Here is a 21,409-nt window from a genome sequence, read left to right on the forward strand (position 1 = left end):
ACATTAACTAATCATATTGTAACTGTATTGACATCCTAATTAATAAACGCATACTAATGTAGCTAATCGTACACTACTTATCCCATCGTAAAGCTTTTGATTTCATCATAACCTATGGAAATGTAACTTATCTCTTGATTCAATTCTATTAAGATTTTTGGCAGGCCAATTGAAATTAAATTGCAATAATTTGACATTTACAATTTTCCAAATTTTAATTTGCTTTTTTAACTCCAGACCATGTGAAAAAAGTTAAATGATGATTGTCTACAGACAACGTAACATCACGCAAGCAAACCTTTCACCCTCTGCTGGAGAAATGTGATAACTTTTTTTCCAACGCAGTTTAAAAACAAAGACTGAAATGAGAATTACAATTAAAAAAATGCTGATTTTTCTGACCTAGAACCCCAATTTTGATATTGTCAAACAAAAAATCTGGATATATTGATTTTTGATTTTTTCCCCCACCCCTATAACTTATATTGTAACTTATCATAATTTATTGTATTGTAATATGACTTATCATATAGTAACAAAATTTATTATTACCCTTACATATTGTAATGAAACCTGTTGTAATGTAAGTAAATGTAATGTAACTTTTTAGCATTGTAGCGTCACAATTAATCACACTGAAATATAATTTTTTAAATCCTAACTTACTGTAATGTTGATAATTATGACATTTTTTAGCTGGTGATTATTGATGTCAATGCAAAATTTTAAATCTATCAATCACAGTTTAAATAGTTCAACCTTTATCTTAATGTGGGACCTTCCTTTTGTATAACGTCACCATCCTGCAAAATCATACCAAACATTAAGCTTGATTTTATTTTTATTTTTTTGATTAACCACTTGAAAAATGAGTATTTGTAGTTTTTTCAGTTTTTTAATCATCACAAGCTAAAAATATTTGGATGGCCGCAGTAAAAGCTCAAGAAAAGGTCCTGGAGCTTGAAGAAAACAGTGAAAGCCAAAGATGATGATGTGTTAGTTATTAATACTGCCGAGTTGATGGTGAAAGTGTTATTCATACTGAGTAAAAAAGAAAATCTTTGCACAGATTTTGGGAACAAAAAGGCGCTTTGAGTCGGCTTTGGGGGCAGTTCTGAGGGCCCACAGTTTGTGCCTCTGGCCTTGAAGTCCGGCCACAGAAAAAAGCCTCTGGGAAAAGTCCAGGGGTTGTCTGTGACTCATTCCCTCCTAGCAGGTGGGCAGCCGAGGTTGTTTCCTCCGCCTTCAGAGAAAAAAGAGAGAGCAGGCGCTGAAAGCATGCAGAGAAGGCTGATTGAGTGACCCGCAGCCTGTGCTCTGCCCGAGCTTATCTGACAGAGAGGCGACCTGCAGATGTAAGGCTCAGAGGAGGGACACGGCCTGTGAAGAGAGCGGTAAGCAAACAAAGAGTCAATTCCCTCCATACAAAGCAGTGCAAGGAATCCATCTGTCCAAAGCCAGAGGAGGGAGACCGTAAAGCCAGGATAAAACCCAGTCCAGCCAGCCTCCAAATGGACCAGGCCGGCCTTTCACCTTCAAAACAAACATCAAAATAGAAACCACGATGCATCAATCTTAATTTCTGTCTGGCTCTTCTTCTCTGAATAAATTGGAACAGACATGTAAATGTACGCATTGAAACGCTGAAAATCAGACCAGCTGGAGTCCCCCTGCTAAATCCAACAGGCTTTCTTCTCAATTTATTTCCCCCAGTTTTACAGAAACTAAGTCACACTGTGCATAATGCCGTCTCATATCAATCCCGAGCTCCGAAAATTGGATCTCAAACTGAGCCGATGACAAGGGCTGAATGTCTCGACTGCAATGACTTTATCTGGAGTGACAGTCTCATTTAAATGACACCCCAATGTTTACAATAACGCATGGTATGCTTCGTAGATCTCGGGTGTGTAAGGTGATATATTTCTGAAGCTATTCTGAGGAGCACAACAGGGCAGGGGAATGTGAATGTCTGTACACAGTGACAACAAAGAAAAACACACATCTGAATCCTGAATACTAACAGAGGACAGCTCAGCTTTATCCTCTATCTCTGACCTCAAATAAAAGTGCTGCGACCACACAAATGTCTGTTCATAAAGGGCTGTAACCTCTATGATAGCTGTTTTTGCAACAGTCCCTGAATGCACCTGCAGCTCCCTCCATCTTTGATGATTAAAAGTTGATCAAAATTCCTAACGGTGGAACTAAAAATGCTTTCTAACTGGAATGTTAGGGAGCTGTTGGTGGGGAAAGTGACAAAAACTTCAGTCATCAAATATCAAACTAACGTCTCTCAAGTGAAGTTTTTTGAAGTTTTGTCAGAGGCATAAATTTGGGGAAAGAAAACTATCCACTAAATTAAGAAAGATTTACAGAAAGGGCGATAAAGCTGACACTTAAAGCCTCAATAAACTGAAAAATAAGATCCATGTTGGATAAAATCAAACAAATATCTTTGGTTTTGAACATCTCACAATCCACCATTAGCATTTTCATCTCATTATCAACTCATGTTAGAAAACTTAAGATATGTGCATCAATTTTTCATTATGTATGGTTCATTCTAGCAGCTTGTTATGGTCTCATTTTGGCACAGATAAAATGTTGTTGACAGACATGCATTGTCATGATATTTTTTTTTCAATAAAAATCTCAGATTGAGCTGAATATCATGACGCCAATGCAGGTAAAAAGTTGTGTGTAGGTTTTTTGGACTCTGCAGCATTGATGGCAAAGTCTTAAAACACCAACCCTGCAGTTTCAACTTTCCAGTTTGTCACCTGACCACACACCAGGAGCCAGTTGTTCAAAGGTAATCCAATCGGATTTTGGTTATGGGATTGGATTAAATTCTGAAAAATGGGTTGTTCAGAACGGAAAGAAGGATTTCAAAATCGGATTAGATCACGTAATCCAATCCTAGTTTTGATCCGGATCAAACCCTCAGTTTGTGATGTTCTGAACTTTCCGTAGGATTCGGATCACTCTGATCCAAAAGAACAGGATTATCCTGATCCATAGAGGGGGTAGGATGTCAAGATGGATTTCAGGAAGAAAATGTAGTAAACTTTAAAATTGGTCCAAGGATACAACATTTTTAAAATTTAGTGTTGATTCCGTTATTTGTATTTTGCACTTGACTTGTTTAACCATTACAGTGATAAAGTAGATAAAGCTAATTTAGGCTACCAATTAATCCTAAACACCTTTTTTTAATTTTTATTTTGCTTAATATTGGACATTTAAACCTTTTTTTACATTTCTGACTTTTTCAAAATATCCACTTTGTCTTATTTTTTTGTATATTTGTTATCCATTTGTTGTGGCTCAGATTAGGGGCCTTAAAAGAAACTAAAAATGGAAGTGGATCTGTTATTTTTATTTTTTCTCAAAAAAAAAAAAACAAAAAAAAAACCCTACAATGACCCCATGTTGGCTCTTCTACCTGTTGTTCTTTACAGAGCTGGAAGCCCACATTGATATGTTGTCCTATTTAGAGCACTTGTAATCTGGATTCGGTAATCTCGAAAACTATGTGTCCGGATCAGGGTGATCCAATCCAATGTTGCTTTCAAAAACTGGCATAAAACTGAGACGGATTACCTGATCCTGGCCCCAGATGATTTCAGGCCAAATTTCAGGCTTGATTTGCCTCCACCAGTGAACGGAGCGGTGAAATGATTCGGGGTCCATTGCAACCGATCATTCACTTTACATAATCCTTAAATAATTGGAGTCAATTCAACTTTTTTACTGCTCCAAAACCTCTTGGCCTCTTACAATGGATATCAAACATGTTTAATCTTCATGATTCCTGCCTCTGACAGAATACCTATAACAACCAATGGGGAGAGAATCATCAACTGGATGTTAATATTCACAAGGACAGCAGAGCCAAGAGGTAAACTGAAGAAGAACAGCAGCTTGTGGCATGATTTACCAGATACTTGTCCCTGTTTGTTTATTTTTTGAAGTCACATTTGATCACGCGAGGCTCTGTGAGATCTCAAGTCTGCAATTTTTACCATTGACCTTTAAATGTCATGCTAAAAATCAGTCCGAAATGTCTTTAAATGTGAAGTCTCGATTAATGTGAGGCTGGCTTTAAAGGGACAGTAAAAACACCATTTTGTTCATATTTATGTGTTAAACTTCTTAAACTGGGATTTCAGACAGACTGACAGCACATTTGAGACAAAAGGATTCCAGCATCAGCAGCTGCTGCTTAATTTCTGTCTTTAGTTTGTGGGTTTATGTTTTTTTTTTTTCTGATGAGTTGAGCTAAGAAACATAATTGTCCCAGTCCAGATTTGCAAATAAGCTCAATTTTTTGTTTACATTTTAAACATTAGTGGAAAAGCTGAGGGTCAAATCAGGCAGAAACAAAGAGTCGCCTCAGACAAACAAAAAATCAATAAAATGAATCTGAAGTTATTTTCACTCTCTTTTTTTAAAATGGCTGCTGGGCTGGATAATAGTCTTTCTTATATTGAAGGTGGACTGGATACTAAGAAAACAATACAGGTTATTTTAGTGTTTATAGAAAAATCTATACTGGTTTAAAAATGTTTGGTCACTTTGTGTTTTTAATCTGCAGACACCTCCAACTTCTACAACAATAACAACAACAACAACAACAATGGTATCAGCAAAGGACATCAGTGACTACAATTATGAGGCCCCACAAAGGCACAACATCAGGATTATGACAGTCTTATCTCCATATCACACCAGAGGTGAGGTATTGATTTTCTGCCAAAGAGCATCACAGTCAAGAAGGATGTGCCACGCCTGTCAAAGAGGCGCGCACACCCAGGGGCATGATGGGAGAGCATGAAGGAGGAAAAATGGAAGAAAAGCAATAACAGGAGTCCTGCCAGGCGGAGAGGGGACAAACGGCAGGAGTCCCGATGAGGGAGCAGAGCAAAAAGGACACAAGGGAGGAAATTCGGTCACTTCCTATTGTCGGGATATATTAAATCCTCCAGCAGAGTAGCTACAAAAATACACAATATCACAGTTTTTACATTCTTTTTCAAATCATGTTCGTAAAAACAGCAATAAAGCTCTTTACAGTGTTAGATACAAGCGGAAAAAAGCTAAAAAACAGCTGACCAGTGATTGGGGATTTTTCCAAAATCACTCACTTTAAAAAAAAACTCTTCTCAAAAGAATGAATTAATTGCATACAACAGGTTAAATTTGGCAGTTTAGCTCTGATCTGGGAGCTTTTTGTCCTTCCAAACAGCTACATGGAATGACAAAGTCTTAAGCAGGGAGAGCACACCTCCACTTGTTTTCATATGCATGCATTCATGGAATGAAATGTCAAGGCAGGGAGAGCATCAGCAATAGGGTTGGGAATCAAAAACAGGTTCCTGTTGAGAATCGATAAATGTTTCAGTCCATCGATATCGTTAGCCTTTGTGCTTAACAATTCCCTTATAGATTCTTTATACTATGCCAGAGCTGCAGGACCTTACGTGACTAATCTGCCGCAGCTCTGGCAGTTCGATAACATTTCCCAAGAAAACCCTGTTTAAGGATTTCTAGCTTGAAATTTTACCGACAAACTGAACAAAGAAATCTACATTAGTCTCTCACAGGAGATTCCTATTCAATACATTCAAAATAAACAAAATAGCGCTAGCTTGATGCTAATGTATACGGGAAATTGCATTGATACGCTAGTGATTAGCATACATTGGTATAACTTTGGCTTCAGAGTAGAATTTCAACTTTCATCACAGAGGCATATCACAGTTACCCTTTTTAAACAGTACTGAGAACTCCAATTGTTAAAATACTTTGAGGCAAATGAAAGAAAAGTTAGACTCATAGTTGGCTTTATAACTACGGCAAGGTTCCAAACAACTTGGAATAATGCTATAACCACTTCGAGACACTAGATGGCCTGCTTGAGTGAATAACATAATTCAAAACTGTACATCAACATCACATGATGTGCAATTTTTACTTATTTCTTTATATCTACGCCGGGACATATCCAGATCCAGTGACCAATTACATATTTATTCACTTGAAAAAGAAGGAATTGATAAAGAATTGAATTGATAAGCAGAATTGATCCCTAATCAGCAAAATTCCCAGGGATATAGAACACATCAGGCATCAGATTTGTCTCCTTTGTATTCTGTTTCGCCACCTGACGTGTTAGCTGTGCACCAAAGTTATTGCGATAACACAGCAAGAATGTTATAATACAGCATTGTGTTATGCATTATAATGGAGGGTTGAAGGTAAAGATGACAAAGGTTGAAAAAACATCTCTTGTTGTTTACTGTTGTGTAGCAATAAAAACCTGCAACCCTGACCAGGGTACAGCTATATAAACATATATAATCCAAGTAAAGGTAAAGTAACCCTTGAAGCAACAACAGAAGCTTCAATGAAAAGTTAGAAGGTTACAGTCTTAAATTATTTCAAATTCATGAAACAACAATATTTTGGTTTAAGCTTCAGCTTTCAAGCAAGATCCAACTAGGACAACTGGTAGTAGTGGAGTTCTTGGGGATGTTTCACCTCTTCAGAAAGGCTTTTTCAAATCTAACTGGACAGAATTAAAAAATACACATCTACAGTTCTATAGTTTCATTTATAAGATGCTTTCTTCCACACTGATGTACAACACAAGCAAGAGTTTAGACAGAAGGGAAAACCTTAGTAAGTGCAACAAAATGCTAAAAGTTATTTGGCTGTAAGTACTGCCATTAAGCGATTTTTCCCCCATGTAGAATAATGTAGCCATAACTAACCACAATTAATTGCTGCAACAACCTTCAACAACATTCATCTAATGTTAATTAATGTTAATGACAGAGAAGCTTCACAGACAACCTCTACCTGTCTCTGGAAGCCTTTGCACCAATTCTTCAGACAGTTTCATGGCTTTTTTTTTATTTTTAGCTTTTCAAATTAATACAGAAATGGGTGCAAAGAGTTAAGTCTTACACCCATGTAGAGGTGGCTTGGGTTTGCCTCCAACGATGCACTGTTACTGAATGTCAAAAAAACATTAAAACAGAATTAAATCCAAGCATATGATAACCAAATCTGTTCATTTGAAACTGAAAGAGCAGTATCCAAACCAAACAGCCAATAGAAACCTCTTTGGATGTAGATCTAGCTGCCAAATCTGCCCATGGTTGGACTTTCTCAGCACATGAGCTGCAGCTCCACAGTGTCAGTATTTGAGCTGGCAGCCCTCCGTTCATTCACTGTCAGTAAGGCCAGGGTCTAATGTGCTTTCCAGTCATATAACCATCATTATGACAAACACAGCTCTGCCTGCTGAACACAAAGGCATTTCTTTACAGCACAGGCACTCAAAGGAGCGCCTACTTATTTAGTTCAGGAGTCTGCACAGTAAGAACAGATATTACAAACTGAAAACTAACAAAAGTGCTCCCTCCATTCAGAGTCGGCTAGGTGAGGTGTTCCTTTCCCTCCTCCCTCCAAGGTCAACCAATTCAGCGTCCTCTCCGAGTCCGTTCTGCAGGCAGGAGAGTGCTGCAGCGGTGCACGAACCCCTGAGGTGTCCCTGCATCCGACTCTGAGAGATACAGCAGAGATGAAGCAACACATCGCTCATTCAGCCTGTGTCCACACAGGAGCGTATCTGAGTGCCGGATCACCACGCATCTCATTTTCTCATGGAAACAACCACAGAGTCACCAGGGGCAAGCAAACAGTGTAAAGAATAAGAATCAGGACGAGACAACAAGCCAGCTGCATACAACCAATGGGCCCATAAGACATTAGGGGACGTACTGTAGATATGTAAAACAGAGCAGGGGAGAAGAGAGGGTGGACGGGTTAATTATTTGATGCAAAAAGATAAATCTGCCTGTATGGCTCTGTTCTGAGAGTTTCCTACCCTTTCACATGAACAGTGTGAGGCTAACTTTGGCTCTTTTAAAAAACGGTGTTTCAACTTCCCTGAGTTAGATTTACACAGACACCTTCATAATTCAAAAGAGTGGAAATAAGAAGTATTTCCAAGGACAACCGCGATCATCGATCAGCAGCCTCAGACTAAAAAATAAAATCTCTCTGGAGCAGGCACACGATGCTTCAAGGGTGTGCTCTGCACCCCAAAAAGCCATTTCTTAGCAACAAGTCCAACTTGCAGCATCTCTCACTGTGGTCTGATTTGCTGAATGAAGTCTGGGAGAAAAATGTGACAGGGTCTCAGGTGGCTGTGACTTTAAGAGTCACACCTGAGGAGGAAGATACTTCAAGGTTCATCTTCAAAAAAATAAGCTCTTGGGATCAGCATGAGAAGTTTATAGAAAGTGGAAACTGCACGTATGCACATATCCTGCACATTGCACCTTATTTTTTTTACATCCATACATGTTTTACCTTGTTTTTTTTTCTTTTTTTAGGCAGAGCAAAAATGGAAGAAAATAACTACAGCAGCTCAGTAGTTACAGTACATCAACAAATGACCCAGAATGTCCTGTTGAAAACCATAGTTGACCTCAACACACATGATTGGCAATCAATGAGTTCATGAAATTGGGACAGTAATTAAATCAGATGAAACTAAAGCCCAGGTATCGGGACTTTAACAGTTGGATTAGTGCATTATATTTCCTGCGATTCATCTCCTCCGTTGATGCATGTACGTATGTAAAGCTCACAACAACACTGACCTTTACGGCCAGTAAAGAAGCATAACCAGGGTTTATAAAGCTGGATAACAAGATATAACATGATAGATAACATCATAAAACTAGAAAAGCACACAGAGCGCAGACCTCTGCCAAGCATATTGTGATTGTCACCAACACTTTAGTCCTACTTTAATGTTATACTCCCTTTCAGCAGACTGTCTGCTACAATTTGGTGTTAGTTGCAGGTTTTTACGATAATTTGTTACCGGACAGTGTTGACAATTATGATGACCCAGTACATATTTCATATTCCAGACCTTAGTATCCAGAATATTGCCAGGATCTGGATCATACTTTTACATCAGAAATGATGGTGACCTTGTCTTGTATTGTTTTGTAAAGCAATCCGACCACTTATCGTGGAGTTATATACACATATGGTGAAAACGGCCCTATCTCACAATTATAATGAATCCTTTAAAAACGTCCTGGATCCAGACGGTGATCTGGATCACCTCCAAAATTTAATCACTTCTTCCTTATTCCATCTTGAACATTTCCTGAAAATTTCATCAAGATCCAAGATCAAGGTGTAAGTATATTTATACAACTGAGGAGTCATGAGCCAAATTATAAGAGATATAGTTCAGAAAGCTTTATAGTTTTAAACCAAAATGTTGTTTTTTGGTCCAAGTGATCCGATAACCTGATCATATGAGTCAGGATGTGTCTTAATTCTGTCCCCAAAATATGAGCCATACACCATTCATTCTTTGATGTTCAAATATTTCTGTCTCTTTTTGTGTTTTTGTGTCTTTTAGAGGTTTTAACTGTAAGGTCTCCAGTATAGCTGAAGCATTTTAACCCTTATCTGTACAAGCACGACAAACAAAGATCTTGGCTCTTGATAATGTGGAAATAAATAGAAATCATGTATTTCCTCTTTGTTTGTATACTTCTGGTTCAGCAGAGGAGTTTCTGCTCTCTGAGGCTTTCCATCTCTGGCTCTGAAGCGTCCTTGAGCAGAATGCTTAACCCTCACCTTCCTGTGATTCTCTACAAGATAATAAACGCCTGCAGGGAATCAGCGCAGCTTTACTCTTAAACACAAATAAGATAAATCCTGGTGAAGTCAGCGGTCTTTAAGAGTCATCAAATTGTGAAATTCAAATTGAATCAACACTCGACTGGAGGGTTAATCCACCGGAGGACAATTATGTTAGAGGAAATCTTGTATTCATTCAGTCTGCAGGGCACAATAACCAGAGGGATTAATTTGTGGCTTTTACAAGCTCAAGGATACATATGTTCTGTTTTCACATACTGGAAATGCACCAGCGCCCCCCAGTGGAGAGGAATAGAGGAGGGAATCCGAGCTGAAGAAGCCAGGAGTCAGATTGAAAGATAAGAACGGGTATTTAAAGCCATAAATGATGCCTTTTACAGCTTTTTTTTTTTTTTTACAGTTTACTCCTTTTTTTTTTTTAAAGAAATCAGCTGCTCACACCATGCTGCAGTGATTTAACGTTCACCAGTGCACTCAGGGTCACCAGCAGCCTCAGAAATCCTCCTCCACCTCAGGTTTCTGTGTCCTATTTATGGGTCAAGTGTCAGTTACCAAAATAATGTGTCACAGTTACTCAAACAGTGCCCGCGCCAAACACAAGTAAACATATTTACACACACAGCCGCCTGGTTTTTTATTACGTTAACCTTTCCTCCGGCTGAGAGCGAGCGCACACAGCCAATGAGTCATGGCTGGGCAGCATTGGATTAAAGCATGCGTCTGATTGTATCTCAGCGCTCAGACAATGAGATCACCACATCTCAGTATCTGTCAGTGTCATCAGGAGAAGAGGAGGAGGAGGAGAAGGAGGAGGATGAAGGTCAGCTTTGTCTTTGTCCAGTTATGTGCTTTAACGTGAGAAAACTTTCTTTGAGTGACTAACAGGAATGAATGTAAACAGGTGGAGATTTCCTGGTGTGGTTCATATCTATAGAGATAAATACACATATTCATAACAAGTTTATCAAAGCTGCAGAGTGCTTTGTAATGGTGCATTAGTGAAGGATAAGGAGCTATAAGAGAACATAGAGGTTATTCATTAAACCAGAGGACTGGACTGAAGGTTAAAACAGGTGAGGACAGAGGAGTGGAAGAGCTCCTTGTGGGCCTTGTAAATGATGGTTATGTGAGAGGTTTAGTAAATGGAAGTTTTCTACTTAAGGTTATTCATATTGTTTGTAACCAAAAAATTGCTTCTAGTATTCAAGAAAATTTCTGTGCATATGAAGTGTCATTGAAAAACATGGGTATTGTGATTTTTAAAGTGTTACAACTTTATTGTAGCATTAAGACTATAATCCAAAATTTAATCAAAACTTTCAGTCACATAAGGATTTTCAATGTGGTAGCACTGCGACTTCATTCTTGTGCAATTGCAACTTTATTATTATAACCTTAAGACTAAATTCTAGCAACTCTTAAAGTATTCCTGTAACCTAACTTTACTGAGCTAAATGAATTACAACTTTATTCTTGAAACATTATGACTTTGTTCTCATAAAATTATGACCTTATTTTCACCGCATAAGAACTCAAGTTTCGTAAAATTACAACTTTATTCTCAAAAATTGATGATTTTATTCCACCAAGATTGTGAGTTTGTTTCACTAACACTTAGACATACACCGATCAATTGGTGTATGTCTGGGGGATCTGTGATCGGTGACCAGGGATCGATCCTTACATATGAAACTGATCTTATATACCTCCGGGAAGGTCTGACAGCCAGCCTTTGTTGGTTTTTGCTCTGAGACCTAAAACTCAGGACACTTTAAGTTAAAAGAGTTAAAACAAGTTAAAACATAAAGATTTTATTATTTCACAAGTATTGTTCAATGATTTTTAATAAAATGAGATCGGAACATTGAAGGTATATGCTATCAGTTACAAAAAAATACAAAATAAAAATCAGTATCAGCCAAAATCGGTATTGGCAGGTCATGCTTTTTAAAGATCAGTGATCGGCCAGAAAATTGTGATCACCTAATACAACTTAATTCTCAAAACTTTGCAACTTTTGTCTCAAAACATTACAGCTTCATTTCTTTAATACTACAAATTTTGTTCCTCTACAAATTACATTTATCCTTACAGCATTTTGACTTTTTTTCTTGACACATTGCTTTTCAATTTTTCGTGACATTACAACTTTGTTCAGGAATCAAAATAACTTTTCTCAATGATCATCGCGATTCATTCTCACGGCATTGCAACTTTTTCTTGTTACAGTTTCATGTAATTCTTTGATATTACATCTTTTTACCCATAATGCCACATTTTTGTTTTTGTAACATCAAGACTTATTATTTCTTTAATCTCGCAACATTACAACTTCATTCCCTCGAACTTAACTCTCAAAACCCAAAGATTTGTATTTTTTTCTACAGGCGGATCCTAGACGTATTGAGGAAATGTTATCCTATCAAAGTGTTGTTGAATATAAGCATAAAAACAACTTTGTTAATATATGTTTGTATATTTTTGTATGCATGATGTGCTATTAGCATTAACAGACAGGTTTTGAGATACATCCAGTTGGAACATTCATGTGATCATCCTGAGGTGTTGAATAATGTTTCTTTCACACAGAGCAGCTTTTGTTTTTAAGCCATCCTGGTGCAGAATAAACAGCGGTGGAGTCATCAGGTACTCACCAGGCTGGAGGTGAGGGAGGGGTCTGACTTCCCGAGGTTCCGGGAACGCATCCGGACCAGGTTTGAGATCTCTGATGACGGCTGCCACGCCGCCTGCGTCTGCTGGTGGTTTGTGGGTAGCAGAAGGTATTTTCCTGCAGAATAGCAACAAGACAAGGATCAGTGAGCATTTCATGGTTCAGGTTTTCATCCTAAGAGTGATTTCCCCCTGGTACACCTTCCAGATGTTTTCGTGTAATTAAGTTTGAGGTAAAATTAGAAGCAGAGATATCCAATATTCTGTTTTTACTCAGATTTAATCGAGCTGCTGCACAATTACACCACACATTAAGTCTGCAGTCATATGACAAATCATATAAGATCACAAAAACACACATCAAAACATCTACGGGCAGATGTGTTTCCTTTGAACTGTTCAGGAACACTTAAAATGCATCTGATTAGAAAAGCTCAATTTAGAAACCATCTCCGAGCAGATGGAGCAACATATTTCAACATTTATTTTCCCAGACCAGAGCAGACTTCAGGGAGAGGAGCTGAGGCTGTGGGGGTTTATTTCTCTGACAAACAGTCAAGGAGAATTTCACATCTACCAGCCAAACTCTGTCTACAACAGAGGGAGGGAGATGTGTTGTAAATAACAGCTCGAGATGCCAACTTTTAATGTGAGAGGCCCCACAACGATCATTTAGAGGACGAACCTTACACCAGAGAAGAGCTCTGTTCAGCTTGGGTCTGTGCAGCAGATGAGGCTGTCAGGAGGCTGATACTCCACTTAAATAATATCACTTTTATGAAAACAGACAAGAATTCGCAGAAATATCAAGCCTGGTGCTTGATATTTCCCATATTTTAATCATGGATATAAAGTAAGAAAGCTAGGTATTCAGACTGAACGTACACATTTTCAAACCACTACATTTTCATATGTTGAGGAAATTCTTGAATCTGTCTGTAAACTGACACCAGAGTTTTTGGAATGATGAGTTGAACACATAATGATCTCAGACACCAAAGTATGCCCATAGCTGCACCCCTGAAAGATCTCCAGAGGGCTGGCCAATCAGAGTGAAGGGGGTTCCTGGAGTTGAGAGCCTTAAAGAGACAGCAGCTTAAACAAAGTGTTTCAAAAAGAGGCTGAAAGACAGATTTTTTTATAAACACCAGTGAGAGTAAAACAGATCTTCTTCAGCTATAAATCAGCATAAAAGATACTACAGGGACACCAGGACAAAATAAATACTTTAAAAAAGCACAACACTCCCTCTTTAATTTCCACAAGGTGCAAAAGGCTGGCTGCACAAGCACAGCTAATGTTAGCTGAAGATTTTCTGGTCCAAAAGTGTTAAAAAACTGCAGTTCCTTGAGTGTCCACTAGGGGGTGGCTGCAGAAGCCTATACCCAAGCCAACCCAGCCATGAATTAAGATTTTTACAGCAGAAATAAAAAATTTACAGTCTGGTATGGATACAGTTTAGGTTTGATTAACTCATTTTGTGTTTTGTTTAGGTTTGTTTGTTTTTATTTTTTAAAGTTAAAAAACTTCACAGGTGTAACTCTGCCTCTTTGAGTTGTAATAGGCTGACCAACGGCTGGCTTGAGTCAGGATTTCACATCTGGTGACCTCAAACCAAAGGCTTGATCTTTTTTTATAGCCTGTGATTTTGGTAGTTCTAAACAAAATGTGCTCATTTTCAGTGACTTTCTTGCCTTTGACAAGTTATTTCGTCTGGATTTACATTTTTGTTTAGATGAAAAAGAAATCAGTTGGTCAAAAACATCTTAGTACGAAGGACTTGTTTGTGGCTGTTCAGTAAAATGCTGCTGCAACAGTATATTTAACAATCTAATGATGTAAAAAACTAAATCTTAAACAAGAAGAGCCTTTTTTTGTTTAATTCTGCACTACCACATTAAAGGATTTTGAAACCTGAGTTTTAATCACCACTCACTGTCTCACTTCTCAGCTTCACATCCTCCTGACCCTGATCAGGGGAGTAAACAGGCTCACGGGTTGATCTGTAACATAAGATAACCCCGGCTGTCTGCTGGCGTTAGGAGTAAACTCATGATGACCATGATCCTGAAAACCAGACCGGACGCTGAAGGGTTAAATTAGGCCGCAAAGGAAAGCCTATTAGGAGCTCTGTGATAAATCCAAACATTATATAACCAGAGAACCAGAAACCAACTCAACTAAAAAAAGTCTGAAGAAAGAAAGGGAGCAGTTGGAGTTACGTTTAAGAACTGAAGCTTGAACAGCAAACAGAGGAATGTCAGTTCTTCTTTTAATAAGGGGAGTAAAATCTTCACTTTCAGCTCCTTGGGTTCACAGCTAGATGGCACTACTTCTCATTTTATCCACTCCGCCTCCACTCAAACTTCACCAAAACATCACACAACATTGATTAAATGAAAATGTAAACATCTCAGATGATCGTTCAGAACTTAAACCGAGAATTCATCCATAACAGTGCTTCAGATCAGGAGAACTAACAAACCAAGTAAAGACCTGAAGATAAACACAGTGACATATATATGAAAAGATGAGATCAGAGGGTTTACAGCAGACACAGCGCTCCTGTTTGTCACGTCTTCAGCTGCTTTAAAGCAGAGAAGTGGGTTAATACATTCAGAGTCTGAGCAGTGACACATTTCACACCTTCTCTGTTAAAGAGACACCTGGAGGTGTAATAAAGTCATCCTGCTGCTCCACAATGAAAACTACTTTCTCCTTTCAAACAGACTCTAATTCAGATGTACCTCGATGAATTAAACTTTCATCATCATGAATTAGTTACTAACAGGCGACCAAACAGGATGAGGAGGGAAATTTCTAGACCTTCCTTCCTTACGGGAAAATTATTCCTCACTAGAGTCCATCACATCCTGGCATAAAGGAAATCTCTTGTCAGACACTCATCAACAGGTTCAGAGGAAGGCCGGTTCAGGTCGTTCATGGAGAGAGATTTACGATTGGCGCAGGTACCAGCGAGGTCAGATCGCTCTTTAACTCTAAATACCTTCACCGATTCTGTGGGATGTGAAATAAAAGGGAGGACTGTCTGCTTTCAGTGTGATCACACTGCTCGTGATCGTGCTGAACATTTCATCAAACCATTTTTCAGCCAAGGTCCACTTACTCACTTCACTCTGTTAGGCTTTTAAAGCTCTGAGCATTCACGATAAGTGTAAAAATCATGGTAGTACATGAAACTGTATTTCTTTGACCATCCCCGCTAAAGTACAGAGGTCATTATGAATTTATTTGATAGTTTGTATAATCTACATGATAATCTGTATTTCTAGGGTCACAAATAAAGGAGAATATTTATTGATGTAACAGCAAAAATATAATAATAGAGGCTCTATGTCCCTTTTTAAACTTGCACTAAAGTTGTTCTGATGCTGAAACCACAAACGCCTCTATGTAACTAAACTGAAAATACAACAGATGGAGGATGATCAGGGCTGCTTGGAAAAACTCTTCTTGGAGGTGAGTCCATAAAAGAAAAAAAAAGATAAAAAGATATTTCTTAAATTCTCACTTAAGTCTCAGATTTTGAGGAATGAGATTTTTTAGTTCTGAGGTCAAAATTCTTTCTTTAATGCTTGGATTCCAAGGGAAAATGTCAGACTGTTAAGAAGGGTACCAAAATACTAAATTTGAGGACAGAAGTTTAAGACAAAAAATTAAGAATCAAATGGAAAACAAAGTCAGACCTTAAAATGTGAGGTTGAAATAATAAAACAAAAAAAGGAAGAATTCAGATTTTTTTTAATTCAAAAAATTAATTTCTAATTTTGATCAAAAAAATTTGAGAAAAGAGGTCAGAATTCTGAATTTAGTGTTAGTATTCCAAATGAAACAAAATAAAGGTTAAATTCTGACTTTGATTTTAAATTTTATTTTAAAAAAACACTCGTTTTTTTTATTCAAGAATTTTAAGAAACAAAGTCAGAATTCTGAATTTGGTCCAAGAAAGTAAAGTTGGAATTCTGACGTGATTCTCAGGTAGTTAAAATTTTAACATCAAAGTCACACCTCTAAGAATAAAAGTCTGAATTCTTTAAATACAGTCAGATTTTTGTCTTTGTTCTTGAAAAATTAAGACTAAATGCAGAACTCTGACTTAAATCTCAGGATAATCTCAGACTCTTAAAAAGTGTGAATGTTCCTGTGAATGTGCTGCTGTTGTTGACACTGTTAGAGATATTTTATTGTGCCCCAGTGTAAGCTGGCTTTGTTTCAGGTTAGTGTTTGTTTTTCTCCTCTCTGCTGACTCATTAGCAAAGGGTAACACATTTACAGCTCTACCTGATGTAAACATTCTTTTATTGTCTGTGAAAAGGTCAACATTATAATCAGGGGGAAGTTTTCCACAGGGAGGAATAAAACTGCTCAGAGATGTTAAAAAAGCAACCTGATGGAGTTTCTTTCAGCTCTCTGAACAGAAGCAAACAAAGCCGCAGTCTGAAGAAGAAAGAGGCACAGATTTATCCGTACAAGCTCTCCTCCTGACACAGGCTGGATTTCTGTGTGATGATCTGCTGTTTTGTATTCCTCTAACACATGCTGAAGGATTTGTAACCGTCCTCCTGACTTAAACCCTCACACCCTGATTTTTATAACTCTGGAGGGAGATGTTTTCGCTGACTTCACAGATTCTTCATCACAGGAAAAAGCTGCTGACCCACTTTCTCCATTAGGTGGGATATTCTCTATTGATTGTATTTCTCTAGTATGAACCATGTAGGTCATATAAATTATTGTATAAAGTTACATTTTTGGGCTTTTTACGCCTTTAATCAGAGAGGACAGGGCAATGGATAGAGCAAGAAACAAGGCGAGAGTGGTGCTCACACATACCGTCTTTAAATAAAGAGCGTAAGAGTAGATGCGTAAAATGTGCAAAACTACTACAAGGAGTATGTTTCTTAGTGCCTTTTGAATGTGTAGACATTATAAAACCTGCTTCAGAGACTAAACTTCAATGCTTCACGGGTCTGGAGGACGTTACTGTCACACTTCGACTCTTTGCAGACGATAGAGTCATCTAAACTTTTCTCAAACTTCCCTCTTCTGCCAGCTCTGACTCTGTTATTGTTCTCCATCCTTGTTGCTTCAGCATTTTTCTGTTTGCAGAGACAGATGGTGTTTTTGACAGTTACCAAAAGGAAACATTTGGAGAGGAGAGGAGTTCAGAGCAAGAGTTTGGAAGCTTTTTAGGCAGAGAAAGTAGAAAACAGAACGACTCACAGCAGGGTTTGTTGATTAGCCTGAGTCACCATTATACAGCAGAGTACAGTAGATTTAAGCTCCTTTTAATTGCTTTAAACCTCACAAATGAAAACTCAGTAATCTCCTCTGGGCTCAATAGAAACTAGAGATCATAGAAACCTCAGCAAGACCAAAGTGTTCAACAGTTTTTACCTGTGAGGCCGCCTCCCAGGCTCCGTCTGCGAAGGTGTTTCCCATCCTCACTGAGGTGTCGCTTGAACTTCAGAGCCGGACTTAACCCGAAAGATAACTCGGGGTTACTGGACTTTCTGAGGCAGGAGGAGGGAGGGTAGAGGATGTGGTCCAACTAGAGGGAGAGATGAGAAAATATTTCTAAGTGAAAACAGACTTTTTTTTAAATCATCTACAGTATAAAATTTCATTAAAAGATTCGGAAAATCTGTAAAAGTCTCTGAATTAAAGGGATCTTCAGGCCCTCAGGCAGCACTGCACTAAAAAGAGCCATGACTCCGTAATGGAAGTCACCGCATGGACTCAAAATCACCTCCAGAAAAACACCGACTATGATAAAATTTCATCAGGATGCAAACTTGATCTGTATAAGTGGAAAAAGCTGAGTTTAATGGCATTATTTTAAGATTCCAAGCCAAAACTCCCCAAACCTCAAACCCCAGAGCTGACTTTCCCAAGTGATCCTTCTGGGGGGTTTCCCAAGTTTTTCCCAAATACTGTTTAGCTCAAAGCTTGGCAAAATAAAGTGAGTCAGTTTCTCAGTCCAAGGCCCGTGCAACCGCCACACCCGTTACTATTGTTGTTGTAAACAGTGTAAGAAATAGGCCAGCTTCCCGATTTTTATGACAGATCATGTTCACAGAAGTCCTGTCAGAGAGCTGCGGAGGAACATTCAGAGTTCAGGGAGAATCTGTCCGAAGATAATGACCTTCTTAAGGAGCTCAGAGAGTACAACAATGCCCGGCAATGAGGAAGAGGCCCTCCCTGAGAATACAAAGATATACACGGCTCAGAGCAGCGTGTGGAAGGAAATACCCTCTGCTTTCTGTGAGATGATTCACAACCCTGAAGCTATTACTGACAAACCAGACCAATTCTTTTTAGGGTGCCCTGACCCCTGGAAGAATGCACTGAAGTAGAGCAAGAGTGACACAAAGAGCAAAGAAACCATAGCTCAGTGAATTCTACAACAGTTTTAGTTTCTTTCAATAATCCTGTGATCCAAGAGTCATGCAGGAATCGATCATTTAGCAGATATAAGCATGAATAGATCTCATGACCTGGACATGAGAGCTGTGCAAACACTGATGTTTGTTTGTGACACCATAAACTGTCCAAGAGATAATAAGGTGTCTGTGCTGGAGCTACAATAAAGTGGAGCATGTTTCTGCTCTAATCTCTGGTCCTCAGGCTTCAAAATATGAAGATCTGAAGAGGCCTTAAAAGAGTCAGAGATCATGTTACTAGGGTTTGTGTCGCCTTTTGTATTTATTATATGATTCAATTTCTTATGTAATAGTTTCTTTTTTACATATTCTGGTACACAGAGCAAGGGGCTTTATTGGAGCTTAAAAAAATGCATAAAGCTTCATTTTAATTAATAACACCACCTGTGCACAGTCATACCATCTGCTATGCAGCATTTACCTGAAAATAATTCCTAATGTTTACCTGTGTTTTGACTGTGGGGCAGAAGGTAGATTATTCAAAACAGGACAATGAGACATGGAAAAAAAATAAAACTAATTGCAAAACAGCACCAGACCAGGAGAGGGTGGTAAGACAACAATGAAAGTTAAATTTGTGGGTCTTTGGCTTTCCTCCCAGCCCACAAAATGTGATATTTAATGACAAAACCTGTAACTAGTAGTGCTTGTGAATGTAAAATCCTGACCTAAAACAAGCTGTTCGGATTTTGGGGATTTGCCGACGTCAGCGATTCCTTTTTTTGACCAATCAGGAGCAAGTCTGACCTGATTGGTCCACCAGAGCAGATACTCCCGGACCCCCTCCATGCCCACTCCTCTCCCCACTCCTGGAGAGAAATCTCTCTAGCAGCAGGGAAGAGAATGCCAAAGTTGAAGAGCCATCACTGCTCTGTTTTTGGCTGTTAACAGCCACACCAACAAACCTGGGACCCTGGAAATGTGAGTATTTTAAATGCTGTGTGCTGTGGAGCAGATGTAAGAGCTTTCCTCAGTGTCCCCCCTGTCTCCGTGTTAGCTTCAGGATGCTAACTGTAGCTGCAGTTAGCCTGTTGTTTTAGCCTGTAATGTTACGGTAAACGAGCATCGCTGTTTTCTAAACAATGTGCACTCAGAGCTTGTGATGCCGCTCTCAGTAACGCTGAAGAGCGGGGTGGCATCAGCGGTGGCTCATTTACATATAAAGGTCACGCCCATTAAATCAGACCGTTCTGAACAGAGGGGCTATGAGAGCCTGGAAACAATGCTGCTGTGCTTGATTTATTGGCATTTTGGACCAAAACATGTTACTACCATTTCATGAAGACATCAGTGATCCATGTTAAACTCCAGAAAAGGAGCAGAATATGGGGCCTTTAGCTTTTGAAAGGAGCTCTAGAGACAAAGCTTTCTAAAAGCCCCGAACAGCTTCAAGCACAGAAACTGTGGACTAAGTGCTCTCCAGTCTTAAGTAGGGGTGGACAATTAATCGGATTTTAATCGTGATTTCAATTTTGCCATCTGACAATCATAAAAACAATATAATCGAAGAAAAACAATTAATATGCCACACAGTGTAGATGTACGCAAGTTCCTGTTCGTCATAGCTCTTTTGTGTTCCATGTGCAGCCACAGCGAGTGTGTGTAACTTATGTGCATCAATAATACTGTATGTGCCACTTGCTGGTTCTTTAAAGTTGTGTTTAAATCAGTACTGAAGATTTTTAATAAATGAATAATTGTGTATATTAATCGTGATTTCAATATCATTTGAAATAATCAGGATTCTTATTTTTACCATAATCGCCCAGCCCTAGTCTTAAGTATGAAGACGGCAGAGATGGAGCCATGTTTTGGCTTCAAAAGAAGCCCACTGATTGAGGACTTTGAGCAGAATGCATCCTTTTCGTACAGCTCTAGATCATCATTAAAAACTGATCTAAGGAGGAGATTAGGACACCTATATATCAAACTAAACCAGGATGCATTTCTGAGGACTCTTTTAGTGTTGGAACAGCTGTTTTCAAGTGGATATCCACTGACACGTTCAGCTGAAGGTCTCCAGTTTACAGGGTCACACTTTAAACTGGAACACCGGGAGCTAACAGAGACACATTCACGCCATCAGGCTCAAAGAAGACCATTGTTTTGGAGTTATCAAACCAAGTCCATCACAGCTGGGGGTCAGCCTAATGTGGACATAAAAACACTGTGTCTGCTCCACCAATCAGAAACAGAGCGTCAGATGATGTCATTTTTGTCGCTTTAACTGCACATAGGAACAAAACGGCAAAGAACAGGATCTCTGGATAGTCATAATTCTGAGGGCAGAGCTGAGCGTGTGCATGTTATGAAAGAAAACAGGGAGCCATAAAGAGCTCAGAGAACCATACATTACTCCTCAGCTGTGTCTAAACACAGACTCTATTTATACTGAGGAGGCACATACAGAGCATCACATGTTTAAATGTTTGAGTCCTCAGGAGACATTTGTTTTATTATATAAGCTCAGAGTCAGCAGAGAGCCCCATAAAGAAGGGAACTTTCCGTCTGTGAGACATCGTATGACATGATCAGATAAATGCTGGAGGTGAGGGGGAAGTGAGCTT

At 38.8% G+C, this 21,409-nt stretch overlaps 1 protein-coding gene across 5 annotated transcripts in view; it reads right to left on the bottom strand.

Annotated features, from left to right (window-relative positions):
• mast4 (microtubule associated serine/threonine kinase family member 4) overlaps positions 1–21,409 on the bottom strand; it is a 132,946-nt gene that overhangs the window by 86,305 nt on the left and 25,232 nt on the right. For all 5 annotated transcript variants that reach the window (XM_074690827.1, XM_074690826.1, XM_074690825.1 and 2 more), the window contains exons 2-3: positions 17,797–17,950; positions 12,363–12,496 (exon numbers count right to left, since the gene is read on the bottom strand). In XM_074690827.1, coding sequence (XP_074546928.1) covers positions 12,363–12,496; positions 17,797–17,950 — 288 coding nt within the window. The remainder of the gene's footprint in view (positions 1–12,362; positions 12,497–17,796; positions 17,951–21,409) is intronic.

The sequence above is a fragment of the Halichoeres trimaculatus genome, unplaced genomic scaffold (genome assembly GCF_033239565.1).
Source record: "Halichoeres trimaculatus isolate MK-OKI-2021-1 unplaced genomic scaffold, fHalTri1.1 fHalTri1_scaffold_16, whole genome shotgun sequence".
Classification (NCBI taxonomy): Eukaryota; Metazoa; Chordata; class Actinopteri; order Labriformes; family Labridae; genus Halichoeres; species Halichoeres trimaculatus.